The sequence below is a fragment of the Meriones unguiculatus genome, chromosome 2 (assembly GCF_030254825.1).
Source record: "Meriones unguiculatus strain TT.TT164.6M chromosome 2, Bangor_MerUng_6.1, whole genome shotgun sequence".
NCBI lineage: Eukaryota > Metazoa > Chordata > Mammalia > Rodentia > Muridae > Meriones > Meriones unguiculatus.
This window is the reverse complement of record NC_083350.1, coordinates 63430256-63448166: the sequence shown is the minus strand read 5'-3', so window position 1 is coordinate 63448166 and position 17911 is coordinate 63430256. Positions and strand designations below refer to the sequence as shown.

Here is a 17911-nt window from a genome sequence, read left to right as displayed (position 1 = left end):
AAAGCTAGCTCTTCTCTGCATGACTCCCAAAGTCAACGTGCTCACCAGAAAAGGACCTCGGTTTTCACAAAATGTTGATGCTTACTGTGTGCAGGCATTGTCCCTGCCGGTCCAGAACTTAAAAGCAGGGAGAGGCATGTGTGAGAGAGAAGCACACATCGTATCTAATCATGAATACAAATTACAAAGAGCCAGACCTGATGGCACAGGACTGTGAGCCCAGCTACTCGGAAGGTTGAGGCAGGAGCTCACCAAATTCAAAGTCAGCCTGGGCTAGCGTGAGCATAGGGCCATCCCGGGCCATTAGTGAGATCCTACCTCAGATTTTAAAATACTAGTAACCTATAGAGGGGGCTGGATTGCTGGCTCAGAGACCTTGGCTCGTCCAAACGTTCAATTCCCAGCAACCACATGGTGGTTCACAACCATCTAGAATGAGAATCTGGTGCCCTCTTCTGGCATGCAGGCACACACGTAAGGCAGAACATTATATAATAAATAATAAATAAATTAATAAATAAATAGTAAAAACTCTTAAAAAAAAAACCTATAGAGAAGTTGATGCTTTGAGAGTGTCTACTAGAGAAAAAGCCAAGAGCTGCCAGCACTGACATACGGGAGGCGCCAGCAAGTGGAAGAGGAATCAGCGCAAAAGGACCACATGCAGCTGAGGCACCCGCAAAGGGGCAGGCGCCCTGCTGACCTGAGAAGTGGCCCCCGGCACAGCTCCAGGCTCTCCCCGCCCCCCAAGCAGAGCCGAGGCGAGGGGCAGAGGGAGAAAGAAGAGCTGCAGCCCGACCAGGCCTCGAAGCTGCCTGGCTGCACACTGGCACTCACCTCACTCCGTAGGTTGCCCGCACCGCCCTGGGAAGCGGGAAAGCCACTAGCTAACCGCCCCGGAAGTGGGAACTAGCGAGCCCCTCCAGGAACAGCGGAGGAGTATATTCTGCGGCTGCATGTGCTCTTTAGGGGGTCGTCTGATATCGAGGGGTGTCCTGGGGAAAGGGAGTGTCTAATACATGATAAAATTGCAATCAAAGATTACAATGAACCAGACCTTGAGAGATGAATCAAGTCAATGCATGGAGGAGACTATTAGGTTTTCAGAGTGTGTCCAATATCCATATTATTCAATACGGACACCATTGGCCATATGAAGCTATTGATGACTTAAAACACATGTGTACTTTCCCCTCAAATTTATCTGGCTGTAATGGACCACTAGTTGGTGAGTCTTTCTCAACTTTATAAAGATCATTGTTTTGAGAGCTCTAACTTTCCTGAGTGTCAGGAAAGAATTAAATCAAAATACTGGTGTTGAGCCTAATATAATACCTAAGCCGGGTTTTAAAAACCCTTCAGAATGGTTCTTTCCAGACTCTGTGGACAACACACAAGCCTTCCAGAAAAGCTGGTAATTTATATGCATTGCTTATTTTTCTTAAAAACACGACTATAAACAGCCCACAGCATAGTGTTGCTGCTGTTTTCTCTGGCACGAGTTCTATTCGTGACTGAGCTTTGTACAGTGTATATGTGATACATGACTCCACATGCATCTCTTTACTTTCCCATGAATCTCCAAGCTGAGAGGTCTCAGGGTTTTTGAAGACCGTTCTAAATGTCCTGTGTATGCTTTAGCATGGTGTCTAACATAGAAATACTTATTGCATGAATAAATTTATTCTACATAAATTTATCCTAAAAAGTCAACTAATGCTAGCGAGGCTTGGTGGCACATGCCTTTAATCTCCGCACTTTGGAGGCAGAGGCAGGTGGGTCCCTGTGAGTTCCAGGCTAGCCTGGTCTTACATAGTGAGTTTCAGAACAGTATCCATATAAAAGAGACTCTGTCTCAAAAAACTAAAACCCAATAATGATACTGTTAACCCGAGGTTTCATTCCGTGACTTTGTGGTTCAGCTTACACTTGTGGCTCCTTGCGTGGCTGTGTTCTCCTCCACTTCACTCCTATCTTCCTTTCCCCCTTGTCGGCATCAGATCCCAGCATTGCACTCATTGACACGAGCACTACGACACTATCTGACCAGCTCTTATACTTGTGTAAGCCAGTTTCCCACAAGTATCTGCAGACAACACATACATGCTACTACTATGGCGCTTCTCTGGTTTACCATGATAGCAGTAAAGAGCACCATTTCATGACAAAATGGGGTGTGATGGTGCACACCTAAAATCTCATAACTCAGGAGCCTAAGGTAGGAAGACTGACGGGTTCAAGGCCAACCTGGGTTGCATAGTGAGCTCCAAGTCAGACCGAGCTATATAAAAAGATCCTGTCTCAAAACACACACACACACAGAGAGAGAGAGAGAGAGAGAGAGAGAGAGAGAGAGAGAGAGAGAGAGACTGAAAGATGGTTCAGTGGATAAAGGCACTTGCTGCCAAAGCTAACGACCTAATGACTTGAATTCAGTTTCTGGGACTCAACAAAATGCAAGGAGACAGCCAACAACTTTTCCTCTAACCTCCATGCTATGTTATGGCATGTGCAAAGACACATACACACTAAATAAATAATGTAATTTGAGAGAGAGAGAGAGAGAGAGAATAAGAAGTGAGCCAGATCTAGTGACCCATACCTGGAACCCCAGCAACTCAGCAGGAGCAGGCAGGACTGAAAATTCAAGACCTGATCCTTGGCTGGTTGGTCATATGTCAACTTGACACAGCTGGAGTGATCTGAATGAAAGAATGGAGAAAATGCCTCCAGGAGATCCAGCCAGCGGGCATTTTCTTAATTAGTTATTAATGGCGGAGGCCCAGCCCACGGTGGGTGGTGCCATCCCTGGGCTGATGTTCCTGAATTCTATACGAAAGCGCGCTGAGCAAGCCATAAAGTAGCACCCCTCCGTGGCTTCTGCATCAGCTCCTGCCTCCGGGTTCCTGCCCCATTTGAGTTCCTGTCTTGACTTCCTTCGATGATGAACAGTGATATGGAAACGTAAGCCAAATAAGCCCTTTCCTCCCCGACCTGCTTTTGGGTCAGGATGTTTCCGTCGCAGCCACAGAAACCTTAACTACAACAGGTGGGGCTGCGGGGTGGGGGTGGGGGGACTGTATGTAATAGACAGCTGGGGATTTAGTTCGTTAGCTAGCATGTTGAATTCCCTGTGTGGATGAATGGCAAGAAAGAATGGGGGGGGGATAGGTATCAACTCAGAGTTTCACTTAGGAAAGTGATTAAGTTCTGGGGAGGATAGAAGAGAAGGAGAAACAAACAGCTATAGAAGAGTCACGAATCGTTAATAATTGGTCAGGAAAAAAAGGGGGGGGCTAGAGAGTTTTTCCCATAGAGGGTAGATTATGACATTCACCTCAAGAACCAGTAAACCGCAGCCAAGCATGAGCTTTGGGTCAAGCTGGTTCCTTATACACTAAAGCTGGGAGCTGCTTTGGGTAACTTCCCAGGTTCCCAGTGAATGCAGCGCCTGGGTGAGGATGCACCATAGAGCTGTGGTCCTCCCACATTTCTAGAGCGGCCGAGCAAGTGTTGCCGGCAACGTAGAGCTGTGACCCTCCCGTATTTCTAGAGCGGCCGAGCGAGGGCTGTCTCCATGCCTTGTGTCCAAGAGGTCGGTGGAGGGATTGTGGGTGGTGGTAATTGACAGGCGTTTTCTCCGGCGGTGGAGAGTCAGAGTGGCTTCTTCAGCGTGGAGAGCGGGTGAGTTCATGGCCTAGTGTTCTGTGGACAGCAATTCCGTGCTCACTGGGCCTTCGATTCAGCTGCTTGAACGTCCGAAATGTTGGGGTGCTGGTGGAATAAGGAAGTGCATGAACCCACATTAATCAGCCTGCGGAGCTGGAAAAGAGATACCCGACTTGTGAGTGTTAGACTCTAAGAAAAGACAGAGACTAGCATAATCTTGATTCCTAAAGAAAATATTGATTTCCCTCCCTGAATTACCGTTCCAGTGGCACTCCTAGTTTAATATTATTAGTTTCCAATCCTGGTTTGAACATCTCTGTTTTTGTAAGGGAAATTATATCGGAGAGGGTTAATGCCCAACTCCTAGGTGATCGGAAGGGAAGCTGTCACCAAGAGGGAAAGCGCATGGAAGATGAATAAGGTTTTTCTCCCCTTTTTTTTATATCTAGAAGCTCTAGTCTCAGAAATGACATCTGTCCTCTGCACAGTGGTTCCCATCTGAGCTCGGGGCTACCACGTTGCCTGCTGACTTCAGACCATTCTGTGGACAAGAGCATCCTACTGAAGAAGTGGTAATTCTCCAGCTGGTTTCCGAGATGTCCAGTTGTGCTCCGTGTCCAATTCAGTTATGAATCTCAAGAGCATCGCTTTCTATCTGGTGAGCAGCAGTGTGCTGCGGGTTACTTCGGTGATGGCAATATTCTATGAATCTAATCCTTTGAAAAACATTTCTGCCATTTTCATGACAAAGCTGGTTCCATGCAGTTAATCTGCCTCCAGCACACACTAACTGATCCCTCCCCAGGAAGGGTTACCTTAGTTGTTAGGTAGTGTTTACTCTGGTTGTTGAATCATCAGGCAATGAGAATTTGTAATGGGTGTGTCCACCTTGGAGAGAGGAGATCCATATTTTTGAAGCTGTGTATCGCCTTTATTCTGCTGCCATGACCATTCTGTACATGAATCAACCATGCCAGTATGGAATAGAGGCTGATTGGCATTGTACTTGGGTATTCCTCTCTTCCTTCTTGAGTGGCTTCTTTGCAACAGATGCTCTTTGATGAAAATGTACAAGGTATACAAATATATTTGCATACTTTGTCCATTCCAGGAGTTATCCTTAATGCTTCTCCCAGAATCCTTGTTTCTTTCTAGACTCCCAATCTTGCTCTTTCCATGTAATGGATAACTGATTTTAAGGTTTTTTGTTTTGTTTTAGTTTGGTTTGGTTTGGGTTTTTCAAGACAGGGTTTCTCTGTGTAGCCCTGGGTGTCCTGGAATCACTCTGTAAAACAGGCTGGCCTCAAACTCACAAAGATTAGCCCACTTCTACCTCCCAAATGCTGGGATTAAAGGCATGCTCCACCACTATCTAGCTTAACCAGTTTTGTTTCTAAAGTTCTGTTTGTGGAAGAATTTGCCTTCACCAGTTGGAGTGCCTCCCTGAGTGGAAATATGAGTGAAAGTTTGTAGGCCCATATGCCAACCTGTTCTGAAATCACTTGTATATGGAATTGACTTATCTTGTGAACTTGATTTTTCAATGGAATGCTGGTTTGTGTGTCCAGTTTTAGATTTAGTTGGTCAAAGCCAACTAAATTGCTAGTATATAACAAGCAGTCATTGTATGTAGCCATTTAGTATTCTGCAATCAAGAAGTGTCCATGGGTGCCTAATAAATGGTAACCCAGGATTTGTTTTTTTCACTTAGACACTATTATTGGCAGTAGCACTGCTCCACTGAGGTCTCTTACAAATCTTTCATGTATCTCTGACCATCACCTCTAATGCCACTAGTTGTTCTTGGCATAAGGTCAAATCTCACTCAAAAGTAGCAACCCTAGCCAGGTATGGTCGCATATACCTGTAATCCCAGCACTGGTGATCCTGAGGCAGGAGGTCTGCCGTGAGTTCAGAGTCATCTTGGGCTACAAGGTGATTTCAAGGCCAGCCAAGGCCGCACTAGGACCATGTCTCAAACGACACAAAAATAAAAGGATGGAGGAGCCAGGTATGGTAGCCAATGCCTGTCTTCTCAGCACTCTAGAGTTGAGGCCTGGAAGGGTTCCCCTGAGTTCCAGGACAACCTGGGCTACAGAGTATCTCACAGAACAACAAAACTGGCAAACAATTTAGTCATATTAGGTAACAGTGAGATGGCTCAGAGCCACATTTAGCACACAGTGTGCCAACCTGAGTTTGAGGCCCAGGACCCATGTGGTAAAAGGAGAGAGCCATCTAGCTAATTTCCAAAGTTTACCCTCTGCCCTGCGGCCTTATTTGACCTACTTAAGGCCTTATCTCTAAATACCAGTCACTTTGAGAGTTAAGATTTCAGCATATGAACAATGTTAGATACACAATTCATTTCCTAACACTTGCAAAACCAAACAGTATATTTTTTTAAATACTGACGTTTGGTAAATATCTCAACAAAAGCTCAGGATGAGTTCAGCACACACATTACTAGAATAGGTGGAGAAAAAGCTTGGAGGATCACAGGAACAGAAAGCATGCTGGGAATTCTAAGAAAATTTCTGATAATTTTGTTTTTCTTAAACTAAATGGGAAGTTTACTTTCATTTCATTTTTTTGCTTGTTTTGTTTGTGTGATTCATTGGGTTTTGTTTGTTTGTTTTTGAGACAGGGTTTCTCTGTGTAGCCCTGGTGATGCTAAAACTCACTCTGTAGCTCAGGCTGGCCTCGAACTTAAAGATCCACTTGCCTCTACCCTCTCAGTGCTGGAATTAAAGGTGTTTTCCACCATGGCCCAGCTAGTTTCATTTCTTTGAATTGTTTATATCCGCACATATATGAGTAGATGCATATATAATTTTCTGAGTATAGAATACTAATAAACTTAAAAACACTAATATTTGATATGTTTAGATTTAAATATATATGTTTATTTTATTTTCCTTGATTTTTTTTTATACTTTTATTCATCATTTGTGTCGTTTTCCATTGTAAGGCCTTTTGCTTTTTTCATTCTCTATTATTACAGTTTTTCTTAGATGTGTTTCTATAAATGAGTGAAGCCCCAATGCTCTAGCCACTGCAAGTAATGTTTTACCATTTTTCATATATATCATTTACAAAATAATTTTAGATCCATCATTTACCCATTTTGTATGCAAATATGTTTTATCACCACATCCTAGCAACAGAAAGCTAACTCCTGAAGACATTGGTACCAGGCTTGGGGTGTTGCGGTGATAAACTCAGTGACCTAAAGCAACGTGGAGCAGAAAGAGTCTATTTCAGCTTACAGTTTACAGTCCATCACCAAGGGAAATCAGGGCAGGAATCTAGAGGCAGCAACTGAAGCAGAACCTAGAGGAAGGCTGCTCACTTTTGCTTGCTCTCCATCTTGTTCGGCTTGCTTTCTTAAACCACCTAGGATCACCTGCCCAGGGTTGGTACATGCACGTGCACACACACACACACGCACACACACACATTAGGCTGAGCACTCCCATGTTAATCATTAATCAAGAAAATTCCATATATATATATGTGTGTGCGTGTGTGTGTGTGTGTGTGTATAATTTTATTTTACTTTTTTGCCTACAGGCCAACATGATGGAAGCATTTTTCTCAATTTAAGTTCCTTCTTCCCAGATGACCGTAGCTTGTATCAAGTTGACCAGAGATTAATTGGCACAAGTAGCACACATGAAATACAGGCCAGGCATAGATGAAAGACATGACCCTTTAGAAAAGGTTATTAGAGGCTCCAGAAATGAAGGAAATGAATAGGAATAAGTATTACCTATGTTGACCCAAGTATATGGTCAGCTGAGCAATAAATATTTTTCTACTTTTTGCCTGTAAATGAGGCAGTAGTGGGGAGGTGATGGCAGGCCAGATTCAGGAATCATATTGGTGATGGTCAGCTTGAAGTGTCAACTGGATACAACCTACACTACCTGAGAATAGAGTCTCAGTCATGCTTGTGGGATTGTATATATCGGGTTGGCCTATAGACACGAATGGGCTAACCTTTCTTTCCTAAGTATATTTTATTTCCTAAGTATATTTATATTTCCTAAGTATATTTCCTAAGATATTTTAGCAATGAAAATTAAACTAGAACAATATTATTCAAAGATAGCTGTCCAAATTTCCAGTCAGTTGGCTGGAGGTCCTTTGGCACCACTCAGAAAAATTCATACGTAGGTAAAGAGAAGCCTGCTGAGAGATGGTCCCCAGCAGCCATTATCCCCCTCAGTGTATGGCAACAGTGAGCAGCAGGCAGGAGCTAAGTAGAGTAGGCCGCAAAGAACATCACTTCCACTACAGTCTTTGTGCAGGCCTTTTGTGTGTTGCAACCTTTAACCCTTAACACCTGGCAATGTTAAAACTCTTAAGCAGCTGGCCCCAAAGACTTGATACTGAACTGCCCTGGCGGTTCTTCCTGAGCTGACACTGGGACTCTGAAGGGGAAGAGCAGGAATGAGAAAGGAAGAGTTAAAAACTGGGGTGAGGAGGGATGCAAAGGCTGATGTCCCAAGGAAGCATGTTTATTAGTATCATAGCTCCTTGTATGATCCTTAAATGAGGAAGCAAAGCACAGGTCCATAAAGTTCATCAGGCAGCAGAAGTCCTGTGAACTCAAAGGTCCTCAGTTCCTCTTTGCAAGGCACGTGCTGGTACAGAAAGCAAAGCGTCTCACACCTCTGTCTACAACATTTGACCACAGCTTTACAGTGAAACTGTCAAGAGCCCCGGGGCCTTTCATTCTTGAGCTCGGCTCTCTGTCCTCTCTTGCTCTGCCCTCCCATTGCTCTGCTTCCTGCCCTGGCCACATTTGTTTAGTAGCTGCTTCAGAAAGCAGCCTTTCTTGCCCATTAGCAGCTCGGCCTGCCACCAACAGCCAGGACCCCTGTCTCTGCTCTTCTAATGTCTCTATTGTTGCGCTTGTGGTACCAACTCAGCCCACACTACGGAAGGTAGGCATGAAGGAAGGTTGAATGAAACGTGTGTCAGGCCTCATGTTACACCAACACCGGGACAGGAGAAAAACCATCTCTGAGTAGCTTGCTTATTTCAGCTAAGAAGAGCTGTTTAAGCCAATCAAAAAAAAATTTTTTTTAATTTGGACCAGTTGCAGCTATTTGTTTGGACCAGTCACCGCCTTTCCTCTCAGCGGCAAACACAGTAAGGTTTAGCCTTGCTAGTTTTTTTTTAATATTTATGTATTTATATTGTATGTACATTGGTGTTTTAGCCTACATATATGTCTGTGCGAGGGTGTCAGATCCGCTGGAACTGGAATTAGAGACAGTTGTGGGCTGCCGTGTGGGTGTTGGTCCTTTGGAAAAGCAGCCACGAGCCTCCTCTCCAGCTCCCTCAGCCTTACTTTGTAGCACTAGTCACGGCAGTATCTCTCCTGGACCACCAGGGCACGGGTACCTCCTCCTGGATGATGATGCTTGCAGAGTCATAAAGAACACACTGAGGCTGTGATAAAACCTGTGGCCAAAATGCCTTCAGGCAGCGCAGGCTGAGCCTGCGCAAATAGCTGTGATCTTTTTTAGGGTTTTTTTTTTTTTTTTTTTTTGAGGTGCCTGTGGAGTGTTAAAGATTGTTGCAGAGATCATGGCCAATAAGGGTCATCCAGTGTCCAGCTGGTTGTCTGATAGTTTTTTAACTCAAAGGGGACAGGTGTCAACATCCTGTTGTGTTCACAGGAAAATAAATAAAGACTTTACCACTGACACTAACAGTGTTTTTGTTTTTGTTTTTTTTTAGCACATTTTGATAGTACTTAGCACCTTCCTCTTGGCTGGAGATAGCTAGATGAAGGAGCTGTGCTGAGGAGCAGGTGCTGAGCTCTCAAATAGTGCCCAGCTGTGTTGTCGTAGCCAGTAACTGTCCTGTCAGGAGACTGTCTCACCAATTGAATGGCTACCTTACCTTCAGACCCATTCTCTTGTAACAGCAGTAATTGCATCCTGAGTATATGAAAGTTCCCCCCCGCCTACGCATATACCTGAGCTGTATAAAAGGGGGGAGGTTTCTGATTATTAGGGACAGAAATTGGGTGAATTACTAGCACTTTGGGTGCTTTGCTTAAATGGAGTTGATTAGCCTAATGTCCAAGGAAAACTAAAACACAGTCTGGTGATTTATGCACTGAGCAGTTCAGAACTGATGGTCACTTCCTGACAGTTCTTGTTGAAGATCCAGGTGCTGAAGAATTCAAAGTCAAGAGGCAGGCGCCAAAAGGAGACCTCTGCCAGAGAGTTCTGCTGGGGTCACACTGGAGAGTCAGTCCTGCTGGGGTCACACTGGAGGTCTGGCCTTGTGAGCCAGGTGCACAGTCATTGGTGCTGAGGCAGCAGTGCTCTGGAGGTCAGTGCTGAGCTGGCCCTGAAGGATCAGGTGGTGAAGAGCAGGTTCTGGAGGTCACTTGAAAGAGTTCTGTGACTCAATGGCTGACTCTTTGACCTCCCCCAACCCCCAAGGGAGGAGCATTCCTGTTAGGCCACAGAGGAGGACTTTGCAGCCAGTCCTGAAGATACCTGATAAAACAGGATCAGATGAATGGGGAGGAGGTCCTCCCCAATCAGTGGACTTGGAAAGGGGCAGGGTGGAGATGAGGGAGGGAGGGTGGGAGTGGGAGGGAATGAGGGAGCGGGATACAGCTGGGATACAGAGTTAATAAAATGTAACTGATAAGAAAAAATAAAATTAAAAAAAAAGATTCCCTCTGTGCTGAGGGAACAGGCTCTTTAGAGTTCAGGGCTGAGGGAACAGGCTCTTTAGAGATCTGTGCTGAGGGAACAGGCTCTTTTGAGTTCAGCACTGAAGCTGACTGAAGAACTGGGAGAATTGCTGCTAAATAGGCTCCAGAGGAGCTTGGAGTCTAGGGCTGAAGAGTTTTCTCTGACAAGTAGGGTCATAGTTCATACTCTTTGGGAGCAAAAGAGTTGAACAGTGAGGAAGAGATAGCCAGGCAATTGCTGCCCTTGCTGTAGTTTGGGCACTCAAGCAAGCTTTCCACAGGTTTGGTTTGGCTTGACTTCTAAGGGAAGTGATGATCCTTCCAGATGTGCTTGCCTCTGAATCCACAGCTCCCGTGGTCACCCAAAGAAAGAATACCACTTATCTATGAGTATTACAGTAGAAGGGGAACACTGGGCACTGAAAAAGTCAAGCAGGAATGGAGTTGGAGTGATACAGGAAAGGGAGTTGGGAGGGAAGGTTATATGAGAAAGTCATATAGAAACTCAGTACTTTGTAAGCCGACTTAAAAAAAAATAGAAGGAAGACATTCTGGGTGGCTGGATAATGCTGCTCCTAGAACAAAAATTCTAATGCTAGGTCTGGAAGGAATACCTTCTTATGAGTACTTGGCCAACGGACCCCAGAGGTTCCCCAAACAATGGCCGTTCCTCATGGTTAGTCACCAGAATTAAGATCCTGCAAGACAATAAATCCTATTGCCAAAGTCGTGATGTACTTCTGTTACAAGAAAGCAACCTGAAAATAAGCTGGAAGTTTGCTCACTACTGGCTAGCTTTCAGAGTACCTGAAGGTGCTGTGTAAGCTACTGGGGAGCTAAGGCTTCAGAAGTCTTACTTTGCTGTGAGCCCTACAAACTACCGTGCTAAGTTGCCAAGCAAGATGGGGCCAGCAGCACAGTAGCAGCGCAGCCGTTGTGAAGGTAAACAACCACTAGGATTAGGTTTGAGGCCTGCTCCAACAAGACAGAATAAATGCCTGACAATATCAAACCCCATCAAAAATTCATGGCTAGGGAGTAGACCCTACCAAATGCTACTGTGGTTTAACAAATTGACATGGCACCAGACTTCAGTCTAAATATTTATGTTTATGCCCTTTATTTTATTTTATTTTTTACTCTTATTTTTTGAATTTTGAGACAGAGTTTCTCTGTATAGCCTTGGTAGACCAGGCTGGCCTGGAACTCACAGAGCTCTGTCTACCTCTGCCTCCCTTAGTGTTAGGATTTCAGGTGTGCACCACCGTGCCCAGCTTGTGTCCTTAATTTTTCAAGTCTTTCTTTGGAGGCTGGGGAGATGGCTGAATGATTAAGAGTGCTTGCTGTTCTTCTAGAGGACCCAAGTTTGGCTTCCAGCAGCCATGTGGGACAGTTCACAACTACCTATAACTCCAGCTCCAGATCTGACACGCTCCTCTGGATTCTGAGGACTCTTATACACGTGCGGCACCAGCACATACACACAAATACACATAGTTCTTTTAAAGTGCACTGGCACACACGTAAAAAAAAAACGAAACCATCTTTGTATCAAAGTTGATTTCTTGTTACTCTCATTGATGTGTGCAGTTTGAGAAAGGAGAAACAACTTGGCCATTTCAATACTCTGAGCGCCTTGTTTGTGATGCCAAATTTAGTTCCATTTAGAGAAGATAATAAAAAGTATCAGAGTTCTTTTGCACTAGATGTATGTTATTACATGGAAATTGAGTCTAAACTGATTACTGTGCTGGAAGTTACATGACGTTTTGTACAAGGTATTTAGAACACAGTTCTAAACACATGTTCTGTGCATGTCATAACAATTTTATACTGTTTCTTAAAGGTAGACACAAGAATTTGAAGGATTTTCACTAGTTTTTCTTTAGCACCTTTTAGCTGAAATACCGGAACATTGCTAGATAAAACCCAACCAACTTCCTTCTTCTACACTTTCTATGCTGCTTGATTTAAGTGTATTAATAAGTTATTAGCTCAAATTTAATTACAGTTTTATGATAGTGACTCAATTTCAGTATTCTAGGTCTCCTGTGAAAATCAGACCTTTGTATCTGATAAGTCCTTTCTACAAACGTGTGGTCTGTTACTTGCTGATTCTTCCCAGTTTTCCTCAGTATTTTTAAATGTTGGGGAGCCTCTCATTTCACTTACAGTCCATCAAACATGTGCCACCTTGTAGCACATCCTCCCCCTTGCTGTGGCATCTATATGTAAGTACTGACGTGCTTCACCTGGAAATTTCTTACAACATGGAGCACATTTCCCATTTGGATTTTGTTTACTGTTCCAGATGGTGAGATGAAGATCAAGATCGGAGAGCCAGCTTCAGAGGAGGAAATGACAGGGCAAATTGAAGCATTGACTGAAGAGTCTGTCAGCCTCAAGGAGGATGTTCTCCAGAATCCCCAAGGCAAAGAACTCTGTGAATTTGAGGATGAATTGAATGACCAGATGCTCTTTAAAAGACAGTATAACTGTGATGAATGTGACCAAAGCTTTGCTTGGAATACAGGTCTTATTAGACACCAAAGAAATCACTGGGAGAAATCTTATGAATGTGATGAATGTGGCAAAGCCTTTCGGATAAGCTCAGCCCTGGTTCTGCATCAGAGAATTCATACTGGAGAGAAACCCTATCCTTGTAACTGGTGTGTTAAAAGTTTCAGTCGGAGCTCAGACCTTATTAAACATCAAAGAGTCCACACTGGTGAAAAACCTTACCAATGTGATGAATGTGGGAAAGCCTTCAGTCAGAGCTCAGATCTTATCATACACCAGAGGATCCATACAGGAGAAAAGCCCTACCAATGCAGTCATTGTAGTAAAAGCTTTAGCCAGCGCTCAGGCCTGGTTAAACATCAGAGAATCCACACTGGAGAGAAGCCATACATGTGTATCCAGTGTAGCAAACATTTCAGCCAGAGCTCTGACCTCATAAAGCATCAGAGAATCCACACCGGGGAGAAGCCATATAAGTGTAATGTGTGTGGGAAAGCCTTTAGTCAGAGCTCTGACCTTATTCTGCATCAGAGAATCCACACTGGGGAGAAGCCATATCCATGTGCTCAATGTAACAAAAGTTTTAGTCAGAATTCAGACCTGATTAAACACAGAAGGATCCACACTGGGGAGAGGCCGTATAAATGTAGTGAATGTGGGAAGGCTTTCAACCAGAGCTCAGTTCTTATTCTGCACCAGAGAATTCATACTGGAGAAAGGCCCTATCCGTGCAGTCAGTGTCCCAAAACCTTCAGTCGGCTCTCTGATCTCACCAACCACCAGCGAGTTCACACTGGCGAGAGGCCGCACCCGTGCAGCCAGTGCGGGAAAATGTTCAGGAGAAGGTCAGACCTTGTTAAACATTACAGAACCCACACCGGGGAGAAGCCCTATGAGTGTGAGGAGTGCGGGAAAACCTTTAGCCAGAGTTCCAACCTCATTCTCCACCAGAGAATCCACACTGGGGAAAAACCATACTCCTGCAGTGGTTGTTTTAAAAGTTTTAGTCGCCGTTCAGATCTCATAAAGCATCACAGAATACATACTGGAGAAAAACCATATATATGTAATCTGTGCAATAAAAGTTTTAGTCAAAGTTCAGACCTCACTAAACATCAGAGAGTACATTCTGGTGAAAGGCCCTACCATTGTGATAGTTGTGACAAAGCCTTTAGTCAGAGTTCTGACCTCATCCTCCACCACAGAGTTCACACGGGAGAAAAACCATATGCGTGTGCACAGTGCACCAGAAGTTTCAGTCAGAAGTCAGACCTCATCAAACACCAGAGAATCCACACTGGAGAGAAACCATATGAATGCAATGTGTGTGGGAAGGCTTTCAGTCAGTGCTCAGCTCTGACTCTCCATCAGAGAATCCACACTGGAGAGAAGCCATACCCATGTGCTCAGTGTGGCAAAAGCTTCAGTCGGCGCTCTGATCTCATTAACCATCAGAGAATCCACATGATGAAAAACTACAACTCTGATCCCTGAAACTACAACTCTGATCCCTGTGGGAAACCTTCGGCACTGTGAGCAATCTTCCTGAACATCAGAGGACCCACGGAGAAGAAAAGTTCTACCCTCACGTTCAGGGCAGCAGATGCTTTAACAAACCTGATCTTGGTGATTTTAAGCAAATCCATCCTACCAGGTGGTGGTGGCACACATCTTTAATCTCAGCACTCGGGATGCAGAGGCAGGCAGATCTCGTAAGTTCGAGGCCATCCTGGTCTACAGAGCAAGCTACACAGCCAGGGCTACATAGAAATACCTGCCTTGGCGGGGAAAAAGGAAGAAGAAATGAGAGGTGAGGAGAAGGAAGAAGAAAAGAAGATCCATTCTGAGGTGGAAGACTGCATAAATGTGATAAATTTGGGAAAACCTGTAGTATACAAATTCAGACGTCATACAAGAACATAATCTTCTCAATGCTATTATGATCATGAAAATGGTTTTAATCAAAGTCCAACCCATGTTCCACTTAAAAATGTTGGAAGATGAATTTTGTGGCAATTTAACTTAGACCCGAGAATTACTGATACTAAGGAAATTCTGAGGAGTTCTGGGAGTTGTGTGAAAACCTTCATGGTTTATCTTTTTTTTTTTTTTAAAGAAAGCGAAACTAGAAATTCTTACCTTTGCTATGATCTAAGAAAAATCTTTTATTGAGATACAATTCACAAAGACTTATATCATTATAAAATGCATAACATTAATGCAGAATTTATCAATTTTTAAAATGTGGAAAAATCTCAAATGTCAGAGGGAAATATATTCATCTTAGAAGCTCAAACTTTACTGAGTCTAAATTGCCAACTACCTATCAGAAGGTATTTTAGAGAAGGTAAGGAAACTTTAAATCCTGTAATTAAAATAGTATTAACACTGACAGCACACATGTGCCCAATGCTCATGCTGAGTGTCTATAAATTCCCTGTGTAACCCCGTGCCACTTTGTCTCAGGAATTTGTAAAGAAATGTATGTAAAAACTGACTATTTTTTCATCTATTGAACAAAAATGCAACTGCGGTATTGCGGTAATGTAAATACAGTAGTTCTGTAGTACCATAGGGGATGTCCCAAGGCATAGAACTTTATCAGCTGATAATCTTGCTAAATTCAGGTAGTAGACCATGATTAGGCAAAGTGCATCATCCCTGGTGTTAGTACTAGAGTTTTTCAGTTCCTAACTCTAACAGCTCCAAACTTTTGAGTGTCAGTGACTCAAATCCTAGTGTTATTATCTTGGCTGCTCTTCTTACAGCCAGAACCATCACTTAGCAGCAGTTCTTGTCATTTTGTCAACAGAGATAGCTGTTCCCATCACTGGTAATAAGCTACTCTCAGTGATAACAGCCCTAAGGGAACCAGTCAGCCTGCTTTATCCAGAAATCATAAATATGCAAAAGCATCCAGAGAGATGCCATCGGTACTTGTGCTTTAGCAATGCATGGGCTGACCAGATGAGGAGGAGAGAAGGGGCAAATTATATAGGCAAAAGGAATAGACTTTCATGGTGTCCTGTTGATGAACTGCAGATTTTATGCAATTGTAGGTTGTGAGCAGGGGAGGGAGGAGTGCTTTATTGATATGAATAGAGACAACTGAAGTGGCTAAAGGATGGCAGCATCAGCTGGTAGAAACCTGCTCTACAGGCAGAGCGAAGCCTCACTGCAGTTCTTGTACATTTCAGAAGATGCTGGCCTTCTGTATCGTTGGTCAGTATTGCATTCCTAACACCATTTCCTTGCTTAAACACTTACTGTGCAGTGTGTCTATAAACTTGCATTTTGAGATTCCAGAATAATAAATTTTTCTCTTCACAATTTCACAAGATTCATTCTTACTATAGGCCTAAAAATATCCTCAGAATTTTTTTCTTCCCTCAAATGAAAACCTCCTTTTTCACTTACAGATGATAATACTGTCTTCTCTTCCTATCTTAATTGCCAGCGCCATTGCTCTTCATCTTGGGGCCATTGTTCAGTAAAGCAAGGATTATTTGACCATAAGCAGTGGGAGTACGGAGACTGAATCTGATGACCCAGACAGCTACCAAGTGAAGAATAATACATGCAAAATGGACACTCTGGAGAAGGCACTGTTTCACGTGCTGGAAGCTGTACAGAAAGGAGGACTCAAGGTTTCACCATATTGCTCACAAACCGAATTGTCTCTAGAATTTTAAGAACAAGGTGAACTAGGTAACTCAAACGTCAGAAAAGAAAACCACGGAGGTGACTATTTGACTATCATCTCTGACATGTAATTTCTAAAATCCTTGGACATCCCTAAGTTACAAGAACAATTAAGATGGGGCCTGAAGAAATGATTCAGCAGTCAAGCACACTGGCTGCTTTTCCAGAGGAGTTGGGGTCAAATCCCAGCACCCACATGATAGCTCACAGCTATCTGTAACTTTAGTTCCAGGGGACCCAATGCCTTCTGACCTCTGAAGCCACTGGGCACACATGGTGTACATCAAGACAAAACACCATATACAGAAAGATTTGTAAATGTTTTTAAAGAACAATTATCTTCTTTTTTTTCAGATTTTAAATATTTTTAATATGTATTTGAAATTATCTTCTTACAACAAACCCCCTTTGTCAATGAAGTAACATTGGAAAGACCTTTGAACCGTGGGAGCTGCTTGCCAGGGAAACTAAAACTCAGTACCACTCTGCCCCAACTTGACTTCCGAGAAAGAAGAACTGGAGATAAAGTTCAAATACCAATGGCCAATGATTTGTTAATATATTAACATGTATAATTATATAAATATATTAACAAATATGCGTATATATATTTATTCTATCTATTAAGGAATTGTTAAGGAACCTCTCCAAAAAGCCTACAGGACAGGGTTCAGAGCACCTGGCTCTTGAAGTTAAAAGATGGTACTCCTGAAGAGGAAAGAGCTGCCCCTTCTGAAACACCATGTCATGTGCATCTCTTCTGACATCTTGGGTTGTATTCTTTTTTAATAACCGCTAATCTGCTAAGTAACATTTCTGAGTTTAGTGGGATCCTTGGAGCAAGTGATCAGACCTATGGGTGGGTTTATAGAGGAAACTCCTGACATATATTCAGGCCAAAGCACCAGTGAAAAATATAGTCATTGGCTGAAGCTGGAGGGGTCGCTCAGGACTGAGACCTTCACCTAAGGGCTCTGTGATAATTCCGTCACAAGTTGTCCTCTGACCTCCACATGCACCATGGCACATGTGCACACACACACAAATGTAAATAATTTGTTTTTAGACTTTTTAAAGCTGCTGATGACAGATCTGACATTCTATATGCCGGCAGCAGATACTCTCTCCCCACCCCACAAAACACAGTTTCTCTGTAGCGTTGGCTGTCCTGGACTCACTTTGTAGACCAGGCTGGCCTCGAACTCACAGAGCTCCGAGTGCCTCTACCTTCCTAAGTGCTGGGATTACAGGCATGTGCCATTGTGCCTGGCCTGTGTACTTATTTCTGTG

The 17911-nt window shown here is 43.5% G+C and overlaps 1 protein-coding gene across 1 annotated transcript in view; it reads left to right on the top strand.

Moving 5' to 3' along the window:
- The window catches only part of Znf397 (zinc finger protein 397), a 47171-nt gene extending 29952 nt beyond the window's left edge, over positions 1-17219 (top strand). Inside the window, exons 5-7 of the mRNA XM_060378607.1 lie at positions 3554-3684; positions 4247-4327; positions 12711-17219. Coding sequence (XP_060234590.1) covers positions 3554-3684; positions 4247-4327; positions 12711-14413 — 1915 coding nt within the window. The 3' untranslated portion in view covers positions 14414-17219. The remainder of the gene's footprint in view (positions 1-3553; positions 3685-4246; positions 4328-12710) is intronic.
- Positions 17220-17911: the final 692 nt, after the last annotated feature.